General features: G+C 39.6%; 1 protein-coding gene and 1 long non-coding RNA gene across 2 annotated transcripts; one reads left to right on the forward strand and one right to left on the reverse strand.

Moving 5' to 3' along the window:
- The first annotated feature begins 750 nt into the window (after positions 1 to 750).
- Positions 751 to 5,444, forward strand: LOC307044434 (uncharacterized protein). The gene is made up of 6 exons (XM_079689661.1): positions 751 to 849; positions 1,922 to 1,962; positions 2,144 to 2,235; positions 3,127 to 3,237; positions 3,497 to 3,773; positions 4,617 to 5,444. The coding sequence occupies exons 2-5, from the start codon at positions 1,924 to 1,926 to the stop codon at positions 3,672 to 3,674; spliced, it is 420 nt and encodes a 139-aa protein (XP_079545787.1). The 5' UTR covers positions 751 to 849; positions 1,922 to 1,923; the 3' UTR covers positions 3,675 to 3,773; positions 4,617 to 5,444.
- Positions 5,445 to 5,659: 215 nt separating this feature from the next.
- Positions 5,660 to 7,219, reverse strand: LOC307044435. Its single transcript, XR_013809644.1, has 2 exons — positions 6,688 to 7,219; positions 5,660 to 6,357 (listed from the first exon to the last, which is right to left on the reverse strand). It is a non-coding gene; the product is annotated as an uncharacterized lncRNA (long non-coding RNA).
- Between the last annotated feature and the right edge of the window lie 8,378 nt (positions 7,220 to 15,597).

Raw genomic sequence — 15,597 nt, forward strand, 5'->3', positions numbered from 1 at the left:
AGTCTTAGTCGCTCATAAAACACAGGAGGTATGGAAACTAAGAACACCATGTGGTAAATTCTACAGCTAATATAACACAACACATTAGTTGTATTTCCTTTAACTGGTGGATATAGGCCAATTCCCAAACCGCCCCCTACACCCTACCCCTCCGTTTGCGCGTTCACGCGGAGGGTCCGCCATATTGAGGGCTGTTCCAAATCAACGAGTGTGGAGCGGTGTGGAGGGGGAGTGGGCTATCAAGCCCTCAAACAGCGAGTCTGCAGCGGTGCTGACTTGAGACCGGTCTCTATGGAATCAAATTAGGGTCAATAATATTCACAAATTATTTCACAGTCTGCAGTTGTATATCACCTGTTGTGCGCATGTGAAAAGATTTTGTGCATGTGTAAAAAAGTTTTGTGCACACAGATATAATTTGCTCGTGTAAAAACATTTTGCAACTGTAGAAATATTTTGTGCGTGTGTGAAAAGTTTTTGCAGATATAATTTGCACGTGTAAAAAAGTTTTGCAGGTGTAGAAATATTTTTTGCAAGGATATTTACAACAGTGAGGTTTCACAAAGTCTGAGATACGGACACACAAATTTCCTATCTGTGTGTGCGAACCTGAAGTTACAAGCTACAAGCTGCTATTTACGAGTACGAATTTTGACCCTGTTTTTACGCCTGAGTATGCTAGCCAATCAACACGTTGCCAACTGACTAGCCAATCGGGACGTAGCCCACTGACCATCCAATCATAGGACACAAGGTTCTAACGCGTTCGTTTTGCTGACCTGCGCCACTTGGAGCGTGCTTGCGGGAGTCAACATGGAGGAACCCGAGGCGAACTCTTGTGGGACACAGGTGGGTTAATTACATGCTACCACGGAACATGCCACTACAGTTTTAATTAACTAACGTTACATCGTAATTAACTAAATATATCAAGACAGCTGTGCGTGCATCCCTGAGTTACTTATATTTTATATTTAACGCTAGCTAGTTGATGTGGTCTTTGCTATTGTCTTAGCTAGCTACAGTCTGTTGGCTAAATTAACGTTTGTTGTTGTTGTGCCGTTTGAATGAGTAACGTTAATGTTAAAGAAATTAATGCAACACTTTTGTCGGGTGCTTCCTGACATAATGCCCCGGGCATTTAATATGGAGAGGAAGGTAACGTAACGTTAGTTAGCCAAAGGTCGAAAAGGTTCAGTTTCCAATCCGACTTGTGTTCACGTCAGCTGGAAAATAAAGCAAGTGAACAGAAAAGGAACGGTAAAGTGGGCTTCATAATAATACGATCTTCATAATCAATAATAAATAACTGTATGGCCTACTCAACACAAATGCTCCTTACAACCCGCTGCAATAGACGATGAGCGATTCATGTTTTCTTAAAAATCAATCAATCATATACTCTACAGTATATGATTGATTGATTGATAATTAATACATAAATCAATGATTTATGTATTAATTATTTTATTTGTTTAAATATAATTCTATATTTTTTTCATATACTCTACAGTCCATGCATTATACTTTTTTGCATGAAAAGGGCAGAACTTCAAAAGCTTTAACCTGAAACACATGCCTCACTGCTCGAGTTCAGGCCAAAATTAGCCTTACTTCATTCATTTAAAAGACCAATCAGCAATATTTAGGACACAAATAACATATTTATAACAATAAATGCTCTTCCTCAGCTATGTTTTATATAATGTAAACACAAGCAGTATTGTAGCCAAAGATAAACATTTCACTATACATTGTGCGGGTCATCTTATGTAGGCGCCGATCACATCATGTTATTCAGCACAACACCACAAAAAGGGGTCTGGCGATGGACACGAAGATTATTTCAATCATCAAAGGACTTGGTGGGACAAGATGTGGTGTGGATACATCAAGCAATTAATACCTTTTTATTTTGCAGGTATGGTAATATTTGGTGGAATTGATGGATTTTCAAGAAAGGTTAGTGCTTCCTGGAGTTTATTTTACAATTGACCAAAAGTGAATTGATATTAAATGCCATTTTTTAAAGTTAATTATCACGCACATACAGTATGGGGTCAGTATTTAATTCATTAATAGGTTATTTGAGTACTGTGTTTCTGTGGTGCTTACTTTTTCCTTTCTATAAATGCTCTCATAGATCATGTACCTACAAGTAGCCAATAACAACAAGGCTTCAACAGCTCTGCAGTTCTTCCTTGAGGCTGTGGACAAACACGGATTTCCATCCAGGTAACAGGCTATTTCTTGTTTTGTGTGTGTTTTTTTTACATGTAAACATTGGATTATTGGAAATACTGAATATGAAGAAAAATGTCAGGTGCACTTGATACAGTTAAAAGAACACTGATTTGTATCAGTCTAGGCCATTTTATAAAAATAAGGTAGACTTTTGTCACGGCAGCCGTATTGACATGAACTAGCAGGTAAATACAGGTTAAATTAATTAAGTTGATTAAGGTTCCATTCTATTTAGTGCAGTAGAGCCTTTCCAGTGAGCCAACATGCACAATAGCAGCACCCTGACTGTTTGATCTGAATGGAACAGAACATTAATTAGTATCACTGGTAACACCTGTGTTTACCCTACTATTTTATGTCAAAATGGCTGCTTTTCAAAAAGGTCTATAGGCCTACATGATCAACAGATTTTTCACTAAGTTTTACAAGAAAAGTTGTAAATTGATAGTTGGGGATATAGTGCCTATTAAGCAAAGGCCCAGGAAGCCCTAGCACCCCCTATATGTCATTTCTGAAACAACACTTTACCAGTGATGACACTTATGGGTATGGCCTTAGAATGAGATTGGATTATTCATTCCTTGTTTATATTACTTTACATGACCTCGTGACATATTCCCAATATTATGTGTAGGTCTTTCCAGTGATGTGCCCATAAAGAATGTTTCAGTCTCATACTAAAACCTCTTGTTTCTGTGGTAACAAAATATTTAAAACTGCTGGTTCCCTGGGGGATTAGCCAGGAGCCAATAGTGAAGCTTGTTAAATGGCTATAGCTGTACTTAGAAAACTGGAGATACAGCCAGCTCTAAGAGTACAGAGATTCAAATTTCACATTGTCAAATTACTTAACATGGTATCTGTATGGTTGTACATGTCAAGGGTCAGAGGAGACCAAGGTGTGGAAAATGTGGACATTGCCAGACATATGTTTGACGTTCGTGGGTGCGGCAGGGGAAGCTTCATCTCAGGGAAAAGTGTTCATAATCAAAGGTAATATCAGTGTATGGTTGTAGCTTCTGTCATAAAGCTTTCGTTGGTCAAAATATCTTTTGCTAGTGTATCGCTTAATAGTGACGTGCTGCCATTAATTATGGTGCTAAAAGTTGTTGCTGAGATTAATGTACATATTAGTGTTATTAGGGATGGGGAAAAATCCATTGAGTTACTATTTGCATTTTCTGCAACGTAAAGGTGTGATAATTGTTTACGGACTGCATTTATTCATTTATTTTTGTCAACTGTCTTTCAGGATAGAGCGCCTGTGGCGTGACGTGTGGAATGTCGTGTCAAGTATTTATTACGATCTGCTCCACAGCCTAGAGGAGGATGGCCTGCTCGACCCAGCAAATTGCACACACCTTTTCTGTGCTCAGTATGTCTTTCTGCCCCGAATTCAGGAAGATCTTGACACATTCACAGATGGCTAGAATAACCATTCACTCCGAACAGAACGTAACCTCACTCCTAACCAGCTGTGGGAAATCGGGAAGAGTCAGAGCCCTGTCAGCCCTCCTGACAACTTCGAGGTAAAGGGGAAAAACTGTTTTGTAGTTCTGTGTTTTATTCACCATTGTGGAGGAAGCCAATGTTAGCACACCTTGCTTTCTTTTAGAAGTCATAACAATGTTAGTATTTGGTTATATGTTTATTTGACAAAATCCTTACACTGTTCTTAATATTATAATGAAAATGCAACACACGGGAACTGGAATTTAGCCTACCAGGACCACTGTGTTTCACTTTACCAGGCATCTTCCAATAGTACACAGCAATAACCACATGCATAATCAGGCTACAGCAGAATTACAATTTGTGTCAAAGCCAACAATGGGCTATGCAACACAATGTAACATTGAGTTTCAGTTGCATATAATAGTTTTGTTGATATACAAAGACATAGGCCACAATCCGAAAAATGTAAAACTAATGAAAACAACTACTGTTGTAGTTGTTTTCATTTTATTTTTCTTTGAATTTGTAGGCCTCAAAAAGAGTATTGCAGGAAAATAGATGCTGACTTCTTTCACTGGTAAATTAACACCTGAAAACTGCAATGAATATGCAGTGCACTAGTCTATTTAGTCTGTACAAGGATAACATTTAAACTAAATAAATGGCTTAATAAATTACAGTTCAGTAATGCATGTCAAGTGATTGAAATCTAGTTTAGTGTTCATGTCAAGATTGACAAAACAACAATTTAATCAGTGGGGTGGAAATAATTTAATAATAAATAATGGACTGTATTAGTAATTTAGAATTTGTATTTGTTGGGAGCCAAATGATTTCTAGAAAAGGTTCCTGACCACTGTTTTAGGGTGTCATCCCATGTAATTATTTTAACAAACCCGATTACTTTTTTATTTCAGGGGATCCATTTTCCAGATGTGGAAATTGCAGAAAATGGATCAAATTGGAGTACAAGTTCCTGAACTGGCATCTCCCCTGGGCATCGAAGAACTGGAAGGACTGAATCAACTTTTTAATCCTACTGCTCCTTCATTGTGTTTTGGGGCAGACATCTATAGTGCTGTAGTTCACTACATAGAGGGTGTCCTTGAATCAAGTCAGGAAGCATAAGGCACAATGCATACTAACTTTCAGCAGTGGAAGAAGTATTCAGTAATTAGTTGCATATAAATCCTTTATATCCTGTTGGCTAGTTTAATCTCCATCAATGCATCATATTCTATAAGATCATCATGTGTTTGTATCTTTGTCTCTGTCCTGTGAAAACCACGTATCTCTACAAAGTCAGAAAAACAGCCTGTTTTCAGCTTTGTGACGACTACTTTTCAAGCTGATCCAAGAGGCTTTTTAAAGAGTTTATTTAGCTGAAGAAGAATTTAAGTAACACTTCATCCTTCAGTTGATCACAAACATTCAACACCAACACATCTGGAGATACGTGGTACTTTTGTGGGGGTGGTTGGGTAGAGGATGATGGAATATATATATATAGGGCATGACTGTTATATTCTCATTTTGAAAAGGAAAATAAATGTATTTCAATTTTAGAGGCCTACTTTATTTGTAGTAACCTGAAATGTTACTCTTAGAATAACATGGCTTTCCACTAGCTAATGCAGTTCCTTGTTACATGAAAGATACTACAGTAGTAGTATAATGTTCTATTTTAGAACTCACAATAATGTCCCTACCTTTCATCCTGACATTGACTTCTTTTCATTCCGCTACGACTTGAAAAAATCATTTTCAGAGACTTCAACCTGCATTCAAAATAGTCCCCGGGGAAATGTTTACACAGCAAATGATCAGTTCTGTGGTTTATGAATGGAAATTACTTTGTTAGCCGCAGAACATTTTAAGGTATATAATATAATAATTCAAATTTTGATTGTTGTGAAAAATGTAAAATGTGGGTAAATTGAAATGAAGCAAACATCCAAAGTCACTGGTCAATGGTTTATTTCTTAGAATCTTTGGATACAAGAGCTGTAGGATTCAAGTAAATACATCAGCAATAACAAGTACTGTAATAGACCATTTTCTAAATATTGACTCTATTAACAGAATGAATGATGCCATTGGTTACAACTACCTGAACCAGGTGCCAGAACTACATATGGCACAATCCAAACAGCCCTTCCAACAAAATGCAGTACAAAAAGAGTACCAGGCAAAGGTTATAGTATCTGTCACAAAATGTCATGTTCAAGTTCAATTTTGAGCTGACCACTGGAACAAATGAAGTAGTAATAATCTCAAAAGGTTTCGTTTCTGTGAGTCGATATTCTTAAAATGGAGATCTCTTTTCAGGTGAAAGAATACCAAAGACAAAATCCGTTTTTACACCAATGAACAAAAGCAGAAGCTCCATAACACTGAAACAATGTTTTTTTTGCAACAGAATCATACTGATAAGCAGTATCTAAACTAGACCAAAGCCTGTAACATAGGTTGCAATGCAGCTCTCCACATGCTTTGAAAAGTCCTCATAGTTTTGGAAGTGCCCAGGTACATGCAATGTGCCAAAACATGTGGAAGACTTCAGGTACGCCCCCTTCACAACTCGGACCTTCAAGGTGTCTGTAGGGATTTCCCACCCTACCCAGAATTTTGTCAGCTGTTCGAGTTGGGATGGAGAGGCTGCATTCAAAGACAACAAGAGGTTGTGGAAATACATCAAATAAATGACATTTGCGTTTTTAAAGATGAGCTGTATTTTACTGCTTTACCATGTTGTTTTATATATAGGTAAATGGAAATACTTTGTTGGGATAGTACTGAGCCCAAAAAAGGAGGGTGGCACAAAGTAGTATTAGCAAAGACCACATCAACTAGCTAGCGTTAAATATACAATTTAAGTAACTCCGGGATGCACGCACAGCTGTCTTGATATATTTAGTTAATTACGATGTAACGTCAGTTAATTAAAACTGTAGTGGCATGTTCCGTGGTAGCATGTAATTAACCCACCTGTGTCCCACAAGAGTTCGCCTCGGGCTCCTCCATGTTGACTCCCGCAAGCACGCTCCAAGTGGCGCAGGTCAGCAAAACGAACGCGTTAGAACCTTGTGTCCTATGATTGGATGGTCAGTGGGCTACGTGCTGATTGGCTAGCATACTCAGGCGTAAAAACAGGGTCAAAATTCGTACTCGTAAATAGCAGCTTGTAGCTTGTAACTTCAGGTTCGCACACACAGATAGGAAATGTGTGTGTCCGTATCTCAGACTTTGTGAAACCTCACTGTTGTAAATATCCTTGCACAAAATATTTCTACACCTGCAAAACTTTTTTACACGTGCAAATTATATCTGCAAAAACTTTTCACACACGCACAAAATATTTCTACAGCTGCAACATGTTTTTACACGAGCAAATTATATCTGTGTGCACAAAACTTTTTTACACATGCACAAAATCTTTTCACATGCGCACAACAGGTGATATACAACTGCAGACTGTGAAATAATTTGTGAATATTATTGACCCTAATTTGATTCCATAGGTCTCTACCTGACCGGAGTCACGCTTTGTGTGTCTGTCAGGAAACAAGCTGTTTACAAGTAGTTCCAGCAAACATCCACTGATAAACTGCGATGTTAACAACCTCATGATAACCTCATATGTTTTTAACTTAGGATCATACCTGTGTTTAGTCTAGAACAAGGTAAATGTGTGTATTTTATTATAAAGTTGTGTATATTTACAGACTGTTGCAAAAACTAAGAAGCTTATAAACATCTGGTTTAAAACGAAAAGAGCTTTACAAAAAAGTAACACAATTAAAGATGTTTGGAGTTTTATTTGAGTTATTAATTTAAAAATGTTGTCAAAGAGATGCTGATTTTAAACCGTTGTTACATACAGTTACGGCATTTCCTGTTTCTGCCGGAGAGAGCGGAGGCCGTCCCAAAGCTTGCTGCTGTATTTACGCCCTCCACCTGACAGGAGGGAGCCTCGTTGAGCTGCGAGTGTGGCTACAGACGGAGTTCACTCCGTCACGGAGGGGTAGGGTCGAGGGAGTGGTTTGGGATTGGGCCTCAGTTAAACCCGATGAGAGGGGTTATGGCTAGAAAGGATCCGTCTTGTGTAAAACTCTCGCGAGAGTTTGGCTGAATGTCACATGGCTGAATGTTTACGTTTGGCCGACAGCCTTTCAGTTACGATCGTTAACATCAGTGGGCCACAGCAAATTATGATGAGAAGCTAAACTATCTATTAATTATGTCAATTACAGGGAGTGTGATTGTTGAAATAGGGTGTTAGCCAGTGGCGGCTGGTGGAAAATATTTTTGGTGGGGCTATGGAAATGGGGACAAAAACGTGTGTGTGTGTGTGTGTGTGTGTGTGTGTGTGTGTGTGTGTGTGTGTGTGTGTGTGTGTGTGTGTGTGTGTGTGTGTGTGTGTGTGTGTGTGTGTGTGTGTGTGTGTGTGTGTGTGTGTGTGTGTGTGTGTGTGTGTGTGTGTGTGTGTGTGTGTGTGTGTGTGTGTGTGAGTGAGAGATACGTGTGTGTGATACGTGTGTGTGATACTTGCCAACCCTCCCGATTTTCTCCCGGTTTCTGACAAAATCAGATTTATACAGCTACACCATTGTTTGGTTTCCATGGTAGCGCGTCTCTTTAGCAGCGCGCGCAACTCAAAGTCTGAGAGGGTGAGGAAGATGAAAACTGAACAAGAATCGACAACTCGTAGCCATCCCCTACTGTAGCGTCACCTTGGATACGAGTCTAAACAACTCACAGACACACAGGCCAGGGCGCTGAAAGGGCGTCCTTTGAGCATCAGATCTGACGACGCTGATTGGCTAAAATTATGTTTCGGCGGCATAATTCACTTTACAGATAGCAACAGTCAGCTTGTTGGCTGTAGCTGCTCTGGCTGAGGGCTCCTTTCTACCGCCCGGACGAGAGAGGGTAATGATACACGCTGCGGCCAGGCAGGAAACATGTGATTTATCAGTAACTTTAGACATCGTAAAACAATTTTAAACAAAATTTTATTGTAGATTATACATTTTACTGATACCAACTATATAATATTTACCTTGTTCTTTAAAAATAAAAATAAAAATAAAAAATATATATTTTTGGGAGATATATTTTTTTATTTATTTTTAATTTTTAATGACAATCAAACATGTGGGAAGAGGGGGGGCGGCGCCCTTAGCGCCCCTATGGGCCGGCCGCCACTGGTGTTAGCGGCAGGGGTGCCGCCAGGGATTTTGGGCCCCATGAAAATATATCACATTGGGCCCCACCACCTGGCACAGGCCACTTTGTTTATAAATTACCTCGAGGGCCGTACCAAATGGTCTAGCGGTCCGTATACGGCCCGGGGGCCGGAGGTTCCCCACCCCTGCTTTAATATAATAACATTAGTATTAATATCATAACGAAAATGTCGGTGATTAACATTTTGTTTACCTAATACAGACTGATCACTCAATGCTTCAAACTGTCCATCATCCAAATAGACTAAAAGCAGTTTTTGTTTTATGTAGATCATTGGCTATGTGGGAAAATACTGTGTTTGAAATGTATGATTAAAATTAGATGTTAGCTTTTGTTTTTATATATATATTGTATTCCAGTCTCCCTTCAAATATGTTAAGTGGCATGTCATTCAACACAATGCTGCTCACCCCCTTCAGTTGGGAGAAAAGCTGGTTCAGGTTCAGCATTATGGGGGGACAGGGCTGCTGAGCCCAGAGATGGATCTGTTTGTCCTGGCACCAGGGGGAGGGACAACTGATCTAGTATGAATAGGCGTTAAAAATGTGCCTGCATTTATTAAAGGTAGGTAGGTAAGAATGTACAAACCAGCTCGAGTGTGCTAGAATCTGAAAGTACACAACCAAAAAAAATATGCCCCTTCCTTCAGACTTCCTTACAGAGCCCCTCCTCCAACACACACAAACGTGCACATGACCAATGAGGGCACGAGATAAGTCTGTGCACAGATGGAAGGCTGACAGGCAGGTAGGCCATCCAATTATTTTAGCCGGGCCGGCTCAGATGATTGGTCGTGCTTTTTACAGCTTCCACAGATTAATTTTTTTAATGTATTTATTGTCAAAGCATTTAATATATTCATTGTTATCGGGATGTTAAGAGCATTCCATGGAATATAACAAAAAGTGTTTCTGAATTACCTACCCTACCTTTAAATGTCATCTAAAAGAGCAGTGAAATGAAAGACCTCTGAATTGTCTGTAAAGACAGCTTAGTAAAAAAAAAACATTAGCTAACAGACTAATTTCCACCACTCATGGACCACACCTTTTCTTGTGAAAAACTGGGTGACATACTGTCGCCTTTAGTGCCTCTCTCTTGTCTTTCTCTCCTTTCTCTTCTTTTCTTAGAGCCTGACTTTTTGAGTCGTCACACGTACGTAGGCTAAATACTAGCGTCCCTCCTCACATGCTTTCACTCTCTGCAAGTGCCGGTGTTGGTATCAGATGTGTTCGGGGTACCATATGTGTTCGGGGGCCGTCTCTTACCAATGACGTCACGCATTGTGATTGGCTGTACGGTAATTTACCCAGGGGTGCTCGGGGGCAAATCACATCTACAGATCATGATGAACCGAATTGAATTATTCCTATGCTCCTAGCGTGTGAAAATGTTTGTGAAAAACATGTTAAAAAAACATGAAAACGGAGCAATGGCTGTACGCCATTGGCTGTACGGCAACTCAAGAGGACCATCATACACGGTCAAATTCCGAACATTTAAACATAGCCTACACTTCATTCTTTACTTTGTCCGTTATTATATGTAGAAGATGAACTACCTCTCTGAAAGGTCCCAATTTGTTCATTTTGATGGGCTGTCTTCTGAGTGGTTAAACATCACTAAAGATTTTCTGACTTCTGACTGCTTTGGATATATAATTACACCACAATAAGGTTTTACTATCACAGTGCACTGAGATTTGTGACAAACTGTAAAGCACTTACGCATCACTGTACACTGTAAACCAAGGCGGTTTTGCCATCACTTACTGTACTGAGGCTCAGTCACTGGTACATTTTCATTTACAAAGCCATGTTGGATAAAGTACCATCTTATATCTGCTCCCTGATCTCTCGGCAAATTGAAAGTACTTATTGCCTGAGATCTCATGCTGTGGTTTTATTAAATGTGCCAAGTGCTAGGACTGTCTTAGGGAAGAAAGCTTTTAGATGTGCAGCTCCATTAACTTGGAACAGTCTGCAAAAAGAATGTAAAATTACCAAGCTGGTACCACTACATGTTTTTAAAGCTCGGTTGGATGCTCCACAGTCAGATGCTGTTGGTACCTGTACATGTGGATAGATATGTAAATTGTAATCCCTGTATTTTTTGCTGTATGATGTCCTTTTGTTGTTCTGTTGTTTATGTTTTTATGTCTTCATGTGGAACCTACTGCTGCAGGTCTCCCTTGAAAAATAGATCATTTATCTCAATGGGATTTTACCTGGATAAATAAAGGTTTTGAATTGAATGTCGAGCATTAACTGCAAGTCACTCAAATGCATAAACTGGAGAATAATTATGTTACAAGTGTTACAGAAAACATATCCAAGTGTAACAAACATCCAGTATTAACCTTACTGTTTTTTTACTAACAGTAACCAACTAATAATTTTCATGAAGTGCATATTTATTCCAAACTCACAATATATATATATATATATATGTAATAAAACATAATGCACAATGGTACACAGTATCCAAACTCTTTAGGCACTGGTCAGAGGCATTCATGTAAAGCAGATCACCAGAATCCAATACTGGTAAAAACGTTGCAGAGATCAAATGTTTCCTTGTCTGAAAGGAGAAACCTAATTTTTCAAACAACATTTTCAGTGTGTGACTTGAAAGATAAGTTCTGATCAATAATAAAACCTAGATATGTGTATGTAGTGACCCTTTCAATGTCAATGTCAGTCCCTTGAACAGTACAAATGTTGGGGAGAAAAGAAGTTAACTTTTTGCGATTTGAGAATATCATGAGTTTGGAGTTGTCTGCATTTAATACTAACTTGAGTTGAGATAAATGGGATGGAATAACATCAAAGGCAGACTGGAGGAAATCAAGACTTGCTCTATAGAAGAGGATGAACAATAAATAACAGTATCATCTGCATAAAAATGGAAAGCAGCATTTGAAAGATTATTAGAGATTATTTACATACAGTATATGGTGAAATTATTGGTCCTAATATGGAACCTTGGCGCACACCCTTTCAAATCAAATCAATCAAATCAAGTTTTATTTATATAGCACATTTATAAACGATTTTTGGTCGAGCCAAAGTGCTGTACAAATAATAAAAATACCCTACAGTAAAGACATTTTACAGCTAATACAACAGCAGTTTGTTCAGAATATCAGTATGAGAAGAAAACGACACCCTTTGTCCTTAGACCCTCACATCGTACAAGGAAAAACTTCAAGAGAAAACCCACAGTTTAAAGGGAAAAATGGGAGAAACCTCGGGGAGAGCAACAAAAGAGGGATCCCTCTCCCAGGACGGACAGACGTGCAATAGATGCCGTGTGTAAATCGAAGAGATAATACATTTGCAACATAGGTAGACCGAATGTTAGGAAATGCATGTGTCTATAATAATAGGATGAATCCACGAAGATGTCAACAATCCTGTGGGAGCCTTCAGGGAGGCAGCACGACGAGACCCAGGCAGGACCGCAGAGACAGGTTCAGCCACGACCCGAAGTCCACGACTTAATCCAGAACTCAGGATAGAGGATCCAGGATGCGGGACCACAGCAAGAGGATCAGCCTCGACTCAAGATCACATCAAGACACAAAAGAAGAAAAATTTGGCTGGGTTAATCGGAACATGAGAATACACAGATTCAGACAGACAGAAGGAAGAACAAGCACTCCCTTTGGAGTGATTTTTTTTAAATATTGAAGTTAAATGCATCAATCTGGTACACTTTGAGAGCAAAATTAAGAGATATATGGATACCTCTCAACATCCATATGAAACAACTGTAAACAGATTTACTTTGTCTTTATGGATTCGATTGTGGACTTGATTGTGATTGCTGCACATTATCCCTTACTTAATAAATACTTTTTTTGATAATCTATTATATAGAAAAGTATATCATATTGATATATAATATATAATTTATTGATAATATATAATATAATCAAATATAACAATCAAAACGAAATAAGTAGTATTAAGTATTAGGGCTAAGAAAATATTGTACATGTGAAATAGTTGTATGTATTGATTTAAATTGACATGCATACGCTAAGAAAAATAGTCCGTTGTTACTGTTTGAACTAACGTACCAACGGCACTGAACATATTACATATTACCTACCATATTACGTTATATACTTCTTACCTTCAATTTCTCTTGTTCTTCTCCTCATTCGTCTTTGTTTTTCTTCAAGTTTTATTGTATTTCTTCAAGTTTTTATCTTGTTGGTCGAATGCACTTAAGCGTCAGCTAAATACAATGTAATGTAATGATCAAAAAACCCCTCTATACTAGTCTAGACAGCGTGGGTAAATTACCGTACAGCCAATCACAATGCGTGACGTCATTACGTCGTGACGTCGTGACGTCACTGGTAAGAGACGGACCCCGAACACATATGGTACCCCGAACACATCTGGTACCGACACCGGTGCCGCACCGCGTTTGGAGTCAGGACCAAACCATTACATGTAAATAGAAGGGGGTGTACAGAGGCTTTGGATAATTAACTTTTGGAAGAAAATAAGTTAAATGAATCGTAAGTTTAGTGATTACTTTATCAATATAACGTTATATTAATGTTAATTATTGAGGATTGATGAAAGGTTACTTACATTTTTTTTCTTAATGTTCTAAACATTTTGGGGCCCCCGTCAGTCACAGGCCCTTAGAATCGTCATAACTTTTCACCCCCTTACGGCGCCCCTGGTTAGCGGTGTTGCTGGTGTTCAAAGAAGAATGACAACACTGTAGATCACCAACACTATGGTTTATTTGTTATTCACAGGCAAGTCAACGTTGTCGCAGTAAAAGTCCCAAAATAGCTCCTGGTGCAATAAAATGTTCCCTTGCAGTGTTTTACTATTATGTCTGATGTTTCTCTATTAATATTGCTGCTGCATTAATGTGTATGTTGCATCATGTTACTGCTGTAGATGTGTTTCCGAGCCGCTCCGATTACAACGAGAGTTACAACGAGAACGTGACGTCATATTTACACTAGACGGATCCTTTCTAGCCATAACCGATGAGAGGGGATACAGCTGTGCACATAGATGTCGGAACTAGGGGTGCGGGGGGTGCGGCAGCACCCCCTCCCGTCAGCCTCAGGAATCACAGGATTAGCCTACGTTAAAAAAATAAAAATAAAGATTCTGAATTTAAACTCAATTTGTCTGACTTACATGTATTTCTTAATACAGATCTTTTGATGTGATATGCACCCTGCCTGGCTCAATAGAGCTCCTGCGGATGATGTCACATATGCTGGTCACGTGACGAGAAACGAAGGGGGCAGCCATTTTGGCAGTAATCGCGTCAGTAAATTCATTGGCAGGCACTGGCAGACTGTCGAGGATGGTGGATAACTGCTGTGCACCAGGTTGCACAAATAGGCGTGCGAAGAAGAAAGGTGTATCTTATTATCGCATTCCAAAAGACGCGGAGAGGAGGGAAAAGTGGATCGCAGCGATTAAAAGAGCCAGGAGCCGTCTGAACAAGACTGAAAGATGGGACCCCCCGGCCGTTTGCTTTCGCTTATGCAGTGATCACTTCATATCAGGTGGGTGAAGGAATACAGTACAATGCTACAAAAATAGATAAATAAAGGTTAAAAACGCCAGCCACTTTGGTTGAGTACGTTCAAAAATACAAACTAGTTTCAGACGCACTGCAGTAGCTATCCAAGCTAATAAACAAACATGCTAACGTGACACTGCCGTAGCTAGACAAGCTAATAAACAAACAATGCTAACGTGACACTGCCTATCAAACTGGAATAATTTAATACTTACCCTTGCAGTGATGATGCCGAAGTTTTTGGATGTAAGACTCCACAGTTGAATGTTGTTTACGAAGCCGGACTGACACCATTTGTAAGCCTCCAAGCTTTTGTAAGCTCTGAGGGAGTCTCCTGAGTACACTGATGGAAAGCTTACAAGATAGCTGTGGATGTCCGCGTAGCGCAAGTCGGGTACATCGTCTTCAGAGCAGGAGGTTATGCTCTTGAAAAGCACACCGGGTGCATTATATGGGTCGCTTATATTTAATCTTTCTAATTTTGTACTATAAAGCCGAATTTCACTTGAATTAAAATGAGATGTATACTCGCACGGTAGGAAAACGCTGGCGCCGGTCGTCATGTTTACTGCCAAAATGGTGGCTGATATGGCATAGCTGTTGCTATGCAGACTGCATCTGACAGCTCACTGTGACGTTGGCCTATGTGTAAAAATTTTTTTAAAAAAAGTAGCGGGAATTTTTTTTATGTTTGCTGTGTTCGCGGCTCTCATTTGTTTTTAGCATATGCATAGGCTACATGATTTGAGTTCAACTACGCCAGCTAGAACTAGCCTATGTCTCAAAAACGAATTTCAGATTTTTTTACAAATCCGCCCGACCCAGCTAAACGTCCGAGAGAGACACCTAGAGGCTGTGTGCCAGCAACCGGACAGCAGCAGCAGGCAGCCGAAGGGCCCGGCGGCCCTCGGCCTCGTCCTCCCTCCCCAGCGCCACCACCAGCACCCGGTGCTAGCCAAGAAGAGGCAATATCATGCAAACCACCACAGGATTACAATTTTCCTGCCAAGAAGTTGGGTGAGAACTTCACTCGTTCCTGCAAGGCCGCCTGGTTCAGAGAGTGGCCGTGGCTGG

Source organism: Notothenia rossii (genome assembly GCF_949606895.1).
Source record: "Notothenia rossii genome assembly, chromosome: 6".
Lineage (NCBI taxonomy): Eukaryota > Metazoa > Chordata > Actinopteri > Perciformes > Nototheniidae > Notothenia > Notothenia rossii.

Excerpts from the sequence above, each read along its gene's own strand:
- LOC307044434 (XM_079689661.1), top strand. The coding sequence starts at position 1,924 with ATGGTAATATTTGGTGGAATTGATGGATTTTCAAGAAAG. Across the intron at positions 1,963-2,143 it reads TTGATGGATTTTCAAGAAAG|ATCATGTACCTACAAGTAGC; the intron begins GTTAGTGCTTCC and ends ATGCTCTCATAG. Across the intron at positions 3,238-3,496 it reads AAAAGTGTTCATAATCAAAG|GATAGAGCGCCTGTGGCGTG; the intron begins GTAATATCAGTG and ends ACTGTCTTTCAG.